The sequence below is a fragment of the Psammomys obesus genome, unplaced genomic scaffold, assembly GCF_907164565.1.
Source record: "Psammomys obesus unplaced genomic scaffold, mPsaObe1.curated_primary_1811, whole genome shotgun sequence".
Taxonomy (NCBI): domain Eukaryota; kingdom Metazoa; phylum Chordata; class Mammalia; order Rodentia; family Muridae; genus Psammomys; species Psammomys obesus.
This window is the reverse complement of record NW_026596079.1, coordinates 40,117,117-40,125,088: the sequence shown is the minus strand read 5'-3', so window position 1 is coordinate 40,125,088 and position 7,972 is coordinate 40,117,117. Positions and strand designations below refer to the sequence as shown.

At 49.1% G+C, this 7,972-nt stretch overlaps 1 protein-coding gene across 2 annotated transcripts in view; it reads left to right on the top strand.

Moving 5' to 3' along the window:
* The first annotated feature begins 452 nt into the window (after positions 1–452).
* Grhl2 (grainyhead like transcription factor 2) overlaps positions 453–7,972 on the top strand; it is a 123,228-nt gene continuing 115,708 nt past the window's right edge. For both annotated transcript variants that reach the window (XM_055626749.1, XM_055626747.1), the window contains exon 1: positions 453–773. In XM_055626749.1, the coding sequence (XP_055482724.1) occupies positions 754–773 (20 nt within the window). In that variant the 5' untranslated portion in view covers positions 453–753. The remainder of the gene's footprint in view (positions 774–7,972) is intronic.

The following is a 7,972-nucleotide window of genomic DNA, read 5'->3' as shown; positions in this document are numbered from 1 at the left end:
TCTAGTCCCTGACTCCTCTGCCGGTCACACAGTGCTCGTCCAGCGGGTGTCAAGTGGCAGGTGTGACCTGCCTGTTTGGTTCCGGATGGCTTGTTGATTTCCGAGGTCAGCCCTCGCTGGTCCTTCGGGTTGACCCACGATACCCAGCGTCCGCAGGCGGTGCTCCCGCTCCTTCTCTCCCATCACTTCTACCCCAGCCCCTGGTCAGGGAAGGAAGTCGCAAGTAGCTGAGTCGGTCGCGGCCCCCGCAGAGCGGCCAGCGTGCCACCGCTCCGCTCAGGTAAACTTCGCAGAGCTAGCTGGCTGGGAGCAGGGCCTTACCTGAGCGCGCCTCTGCCAATGGCAGCTCACCTGCGGCGGCTCCGCAGCCAATCACCGCGCGGCTCGGCCCTCGAGCGTGTACCCTTCAGTGAAAGAATTCGGCTCCCTGCGAGAAAGTTACCTGTGGCCGCCCAAGTCCGCCGCTTTCCGCTCTGTGTCCGCCCCTGCCGCGGTCCGGGAGGACTCCGCGCCGGGCCGCCTCCGACGCGGGCCCCATGCGAGGGCCCCCCCCACCCCACCTTTCCGGCTAGGTGAGGGCGCGAGCGAGCAGGCGAGCGAGAGTGGTGAGGGGGGACGAAAGCAGAATTACCTGTAGCTCTTGTTCTGCCATCTCGGGCGCTCGCACACACCTTCACCTGCACAGACTTGAAAGTCCAGTTTCACCAGAGGCTGAGGCTCCAGGAAAAGGGGAACGAGTTCATTGGATCAAACATGTCACAAGAGTCGGACAAGTAAGTGGATCGCACGCGCCGGCGGCTGCTGCTGCTGCCACTTTGGGCTAATGGCAACTGGTTTGTTGTGTTTTTTAAGTTGCTATTGTTGGTTTTTGTTTTTGTTTTTTCTTTCTTTTCACTTTTTTTTTTTCTTTTTGGTGGATACAAAGCCTCTCGGATTATATTTCCACTCCGTTTCAGGGGAGAGAGCCTACACGAACGTGAATGTTTAATACCCCTTTGGGGCCTTGGTAGAAAACGTGGGCTTTTTGCTTCCACCCAGACGAATGACCTCAGCTCCCACCGCCCTGACCGGACGACCCTTTGGGCGCGGATGAGGTTTTGTAGATGGTTACAGGCCTCTGGTTAAGCCCCTTGCCTGAAGGTGCTCCCAGCCTGACTCCTGGGCCGCTGGAAGTTGAGTCGACTTCCTTCGATTAGGCCAAAGGGGCCTGCTGGAGAAGCGGCCCGGGTCGCTTTTGTGTGCGCTCAACAAAGGGCTTTTATGCGACTGTAGACACGGCCATCTTCGCCACCGCGGCCCCGGGGTGCATGTGCGCCCCAGCCCGGGCCCCGGCCTGGAACAGGAGCGGGCTGGCCGCGATGGCGGGGCCCGTGGGCGTGCCGCGCCCCGCCACTCCCGCCCGCGCATTGTTCCGCCACCTCGCGCAGGTGCCGGGCAGGACCTCTCGGAAGTGGGGGGACTTTTTTGAGGCCGGGTGCAAAGGGGCGCCCGCACTTGTTGCGGGTCCCCAGCGCCCCGACGTTGGGGCTCGTACGCGGCCACTGTTGGGAGGCCGCCACCCCGGGCTCGGGGCTCGACCGGCCTTAACCGAGGCTGTGCATGGAAAGAGGGGCCGCGGGCGCGGGGACTCCGGACACCCCGCGTCCTGGGCCAGAGCTCTAGCCTGGCGGGGAACCGCGGCGGGGCGCGGGGCCTGGTCCGTCACGGTCCCCGCCTGGGGGACGGCTTTGTGCGAGCCGGGGGAGGTGGGGCCGAGGGCGGGAGCGGGAGGGAGCGGGAGGTGGGTCTTGCTGCCCTCCTTCCATTTGGTGGCGGCACTTCCTCCCCCTCCTCCCGGGGCGTCCTGGGCCGTGAACTGGCCGCGTCCTATTGGAAGTGCTCGGAGGCCGTCCTTTTGCTGTCCCCGTAACTTTACCCTGCTGTTGTGGCCGTTCCAAGGAGACCTTCCCGAGAGTCTAGACACTGGACTCCCTCCACACAGGAGAAGCGCGCAGGACCGAGTTGAGGGACCTGGAAGGAAGGAGGTCGGAGAGGGAAAGCCTGACTGACCGGGTTTGGGATGCAGGGGCAGGGCCAGACTTCCATGTAAAGTCGCGATCTGCTCCCGTCCGATCCCCAGGACGCTTGCTGTCATACTTAAAACCTACTACTGTGCTCACCCTTTAAGATCAAACTGCTCAGGCGATACCGGAGTCGAAGAACGAGTGTTAGGAACTCCGACAGGGCTTAGGCGGTGTAGGAGTGGAAAAGCCATTGACTGTAGGAGATAACCCACGCACATTTCTACCGCCACTTTAGCGCCCCAGAAAGTGTTAGTCATCACTCGAGTCTGAAAATGTATGTAGCCCAATCCAAGGCAACAATAACATTTTGTTTTTCGTTTTTATTTTGGTTTGTTTTGAGTTTAGTGTAAAAAAAAGGCTGCACATTCACTTTAATAGCACAATTAACTTTAGTTTGAATGCTTAGTTTTTGCGGCGCTACATGAATCAAATGAATTAAGAATGAACGTGGATGGGTATTTATTTTCTCCAAGTTATACTTAGCACCAATAGGGATAATTTATTCACTATTGAGTCTAAGTACTGAGTACTAACAGTCTGGTTTAACGACTATGTACTACCTAGTTTTTATGGCTAATGTAGATCTAGAATTACACGCGTATTTAATGAAAGTAGCTATTATCTAGTGGTTTCCAGGATTTCATTTTGCATCCTGGGAAAACTAAGAAACGCTCGAACCTCCCGAGCTTTCTCTGCCCAAACGGTCGAGAAACGTCTGACTTCTGGGCCACCTTTGCGAATCTGAGCTCTCTCTCTCTCTCTCTCTCTCTCTCTCTCTTTCTTTTTTCCTTTCCTTTTCTTTTGCTTTTCTCGAGACAGTGATTTCTATGTAGGCCTGGCTGTCCTGGAACTCACTCTGTAGTCCAGGCTGGCTTCAAACTCAGAAATTCGCCTGCCTCTTTCCCTCGAGGCCAATACCACTCAAGATTCCCTTTCTTAAAGTTAATGCTCTAAATGCTCTACCGGCGCCCCTGCAGGGATGGATCCGGGTTGATGAGGCTTTTGATGGGTTGGGACTCGAAGAGAAAGTGCCTGAATACCTAGCTGAAGCTGCCAGTCACCTGAGCAAGGGAGAGGCCTTGTGCTGGGCTTGCAGTGTTTCCGGGTAAATTGGCCCTGGGAGGCCTGACTGTGTTTTCTGGAAACACTCCCGAGAACAAACTCTTAGAGATTAAATACCAAATCCCTGTTAGATGGAGAGTGCATAGGAAGAGTTTTCTGGTTAGAAAGTTTTGCTCCGAATATGAAGACGGATCATCTTTTTATTATTTATATAATTTTCACACTCTGTGCACGTGTGTGTGTGTGTGTGTGTGTGTGTGTGTGTGTGTGTGCACGTTCGAATGTGCGCTGTTATTGAAGCTTGCGCACAGAGGTTAGGGGACAACTTGCAAGCTTTAATTCTTTTCTTCCACCATATAATTTTGGGGGTGTCAGCAAAAACCTTTACCCCTGAGCCATTTCATAGTCATCCTTTTGATGGTGGACATTTCAGACTGAAATGTTCTGCTTTGTATGTTCTACAGTGTTGATGGTATCGTTCATTAAAGACAGAAAAGGGACATTTTGTCTCTATATACATTTTATAATGTTCTACTTTCCCATCTTAAGCTTTTATGAGAGTTGATGATCTTTGTCAACAACTGTGTTTGTAAGCGAGGCTCTGTTTGACTAAGAAACTCTTCCAGGAGATGGTCCGGAGGTGGTGGTGCACACTTTCAATTCCGGTGCTGGGGGCAGAGGCAGGTGGATGAAGTTCTGTCCAGGCCAGCCTGGTCTACAGTTAGTTCCAAGAGAGCCAGGGCCACACTGAGAATCCCTGTCTCAAAAAAACAAAACAAAACACATCGAGGACACACACACATGTGCAAATGTAATAATCGATTCCATATAGATATTTTCATAAGTATAAAAACATGCTTTCTAGTTGTGGACTGCTTGTACTGTGAGCATTATAGAGGAAAGCAGATGTATGGGCCAGGCCACATTCAGAAGGGGCTCACTACACTGGAGGACAAGCCAAAAATAGACATTAATTTAAGACAGTACCTGGCAGATGCCTAAATGTTACAATAATTTTTTAAAAAGTTTTAAAAATACAGTACAACTCATTATTATTATTGTTGTGAATGTTATTACTTTGGAATTTCAAGACAGGGCATGAGCTACCACTACCTGGCACCACTCATGATTATTAATATACATATTTTTCCATATCCACCTCTATCTGCCTACTACAACTTTAGTTATTTTGTGTGGTTTAGCTTAAGGAGTTGACTATATTTAGTTAATTTTTTCTTTATTTTTTAAATACTCATTTCCATTGGGCTATATTAAATATCTTTTAAGGTAAAAAAAATGCCAATAATTCATATCTCCTCTACACAGCACAAACACCTACTCCTTTTTTTTCACCTCAAGCAGGTCTTGGATATTAGACATTGTGATTCAGACATTAAGATTTATTGCTGAACCTTGGGGTGTTTAAATATTAGGAGGTCGAGGTCAGCCAATTGAGAAATAAACATAATAAATTAGGCGAGGACAGATGCTGTGCTGAAAGCCACGCACTGAGAGGGGTGAAGGCCCCCAGAGGTTGTATTTCACACAGAGCAGTCAACCTTCTCATAAGATGGCCTGTGAAGGAAGACCTGAAGGAAATGAGGGATCAAGCCCTGAAGACACCTGGAGTAGAAGTTTCCCAGGCAAAGCCTTGAGGTGTGCGTGCTTGGGTAGGTGAATGAGAAAGATAATGTAATCAGTGTCCTCAGTCCTGTTGATCCAGACATCTGCATACTCAACAGCACAGGAACACCTAGTGAGTAAAGAACCAGCGGAAACCAGCAGTCTGTCTCCTCTCCTGGCACACCGGGGGTTAATACGGAGGGTCCAGTGTTCTGTTCTTTTACAGAGGGCTAAATCTGTACTTGCTATTTCAGAGTGAGTAAATGTGCACGCTGCAGAGGAGCTGAAGCCGAGGGACATTGCCACACCTCCCAGCTCTGAGTTCAGCCCATCACGCCCCTCTACATCTCAGACCCAGCCTATCACGTTAGCCGGTGCCGAACAAGACTGCCTCCTGGTCTCCCCTTGCTCTCACTCACCGCCTGCAAACTGCAGCCATCAGAGAACCTGGAGAAGAAAACACTGCAGAAAGCTTTTTAATGGTGTCCTATCACCCACCAAGTGAGCTGACACACAGGCAAGATGATTCACCCCCAAACAAACAAACAAACAAACAAATAAGTAAATAAAATGTTGGGCAACATTACTAAAATATAGTCTAAAAATCTGAGAATAAATTGCTTCTGCTTGATAATAGGATTTCACATAGGAATTCTTGATTTCCTTCCTTGTCTGATTGCTCAGTCAAACAAACCACCCTAGGCAACTGACGAACTACAGACAATAGCCCTGAACATTTGGAGGTGGTCAGGAATCTGTATATAAGTTTTGACCCAGGCTTTATTTGATGATGGGGTTAATTATAGAGCTAATTCTTTCAATGATTGCTTTACACAATAAATGCAAAACCTGGAACTTTTTAGATGCTAGCGGATGCCTGAGCGAAAGAAAACCAGCTCTTGATTTACCTTAGGCAACCTCTGGCTGAGCTTCTGCTGATACGATTTTAACTGGATGCAAGAATTCCTTGGTCTCCTCCTGAGGTTGTTTGCTCTCATTGTTTTGCTAAACTGTGGCTTAGGGAAGAGTGTGTGTTGGGGGTCATTTTGACAGCTCACCTGTTTACAGAGCTGCTAAAGACCTGTTTGAAGTCTTTCAAGCTTGTGCCGGCTGGGTCCACGGCTGGACTAGGGTTATAAGCCTGTCTGTCCCCCTTCAGGTTTACAGTGTAGCTTGTTCTGATGGTTGTGCTCGAATTACCCGTGGGAAGTACTAACAAAGCTGGTAAGGTTCAGGGGATTTTGGCATATATTATTATGAAATAAGTCGGGCTGTAGAGACAGCTGGTGCATTTGAATGGACATTCTGCGAAGTCAGTTGCTGCCAGTGGCAGTTGAAGCGGTGTATTTCACTTTGTAATGAACGGGCAGTTGGGAGTGAACTTGGCTGGCACCAATTTGCAGTGGTCTGATTTCACAGGAACTCCCAAGGAAACACTTTCTTTTCAAGCGCTAATGCTCGCGCCCTCCAGAGAAGGAAAGGAAAGCAACACTTACCCACTCTGTTTTGGTTCTTGCCCCTTATCTAAACTGTGGACATACAAACAGAAGCAAGCACTGAAGGGCCTGCTTCTCCGTTAAAGGCTCATGCTCATAGCTTTTCAGTTTTGTTTTTTTGTCTGTTTTTCTTTCATCATCATCATCTTCTTCTTCAGCATGAAAATGGAGTCCAGGGCATCCTATAAGTTAGATAGACACTCTGACATTGAGTCCACCCCGCACCAGCTAGGAATCAAGGCTTTTGAGGAGTTGAAAGACTAAAAGTTGGGGAGAGGAAATAAGAAAGTGATAAAGCAGGTTGGAGATATGGCTCAGAGGTTAAGAGCACTGGCTGTTCTTCTAGAGAACCCAGGTTCAATTTCCAGCACCTAATGGCAGCTCACAACTGTCTGTAACTCCAGTTCCAGACGATCCAACATCCTTATACAGACATACATGCAGTCAAAACACCAATGCACAAGAAATAAAAATAAATGAATAGGATAAAACAAGCATGGACAGGATGAAGCTGCTTTAGTAGGGGTGGAGTGGCTCATGTTTACTCAGCAGACAGGCAAGAGCAAAGTCGCTAAACGGATTTGGGGCTGAAAGTTTTATAAGCAAAATGTTTGATACCCCCTCTGTGCCTTATGCTGGGATTGTACGCATGAGACTAAGCCTGGAGTGGTCTGGAAAAAACTCATGTTTTCTTTGAAGGAAGTAATTATAGTCATTTCGTGTTCACTTCTTAAACCATGGACCCGAGTCTGTGAGGTGCTGGCTCAGGTTCTGAGTGAGTCCTGAGAGCTCACAGCCGCTTTTCTTCCCACACTCACCATTGCCTTCTCAGTTCACTGAGCCCCATAAAAGAACTGTACTTCTCTGATCTATCTTTTCAGAGACACCAGGAACACCCGAGCATTTACCTCTTTTCTGAATTGCCAATAAGGAGTTCTCTTTTCCTTATTTTCTTTTTCCTTTTCATTTGCAAAATGGAGTTGGATGAAATGATTTCCGAGGCTCATCGTCCTCTCCAACATCTGGACTCTACTTTTTTCCGAAGGGGTCTGGCTGGAGGAGGCGCCTAGGATTCAGAAATGCCAGGCTATGGGCCTGGCTGCTCTTTACCAGCCAGCCCCTCCAGAGTCACAGGTGATCTGATTAAGATCCGAAGTGAGCTGAGGCCTCCAGCAGGCACGGGTCATGGTGAGGGCCCAGAATCCGAAGGGCAGCTAGGCGGTGAAATCAGTGGTTTCGCTAGAGGGTTCTGCCCTCACAGCCTCCCAGGGCTGGTAGATAAGTGGTTCAGGAAATCAGATAAGAGCTGGCAGGGACAGTGAGAACCTCTTCACAGACAGGGCCCTGGAATTAGCTGCCACTAGGTCAATGGAAGCAGAGTGGGCAATGATGACTAAAACTTGACTAAGAGGGTGAGAGGAGTGGCCTACTCCTCCCTTCTCCCCCTTTTTCCTCCTCCCTCCCATATTTTTCTCCTTCTCTTTCTTCCCTTCCTCCTCCTTCTTACCTCTTCCTGTCCCCTCCTCCCCCTTGCCCCACTTCTGCCCTTCCTCTGCTTCTCTCCTCCTCCCTTTTCTTTCCCTGCTCCTTCTTCCTTCCTTTCCCTTTCTCCTTTTCCCTATGCCTCTCTGTAATAGAATGTAATTCAGGGAACTTATTGTCAGGGAATATTGCTAAGAGCATAGCTTAGTGTTCAGAAGAGATATTAAATAAAATAAGAGTAAGAAT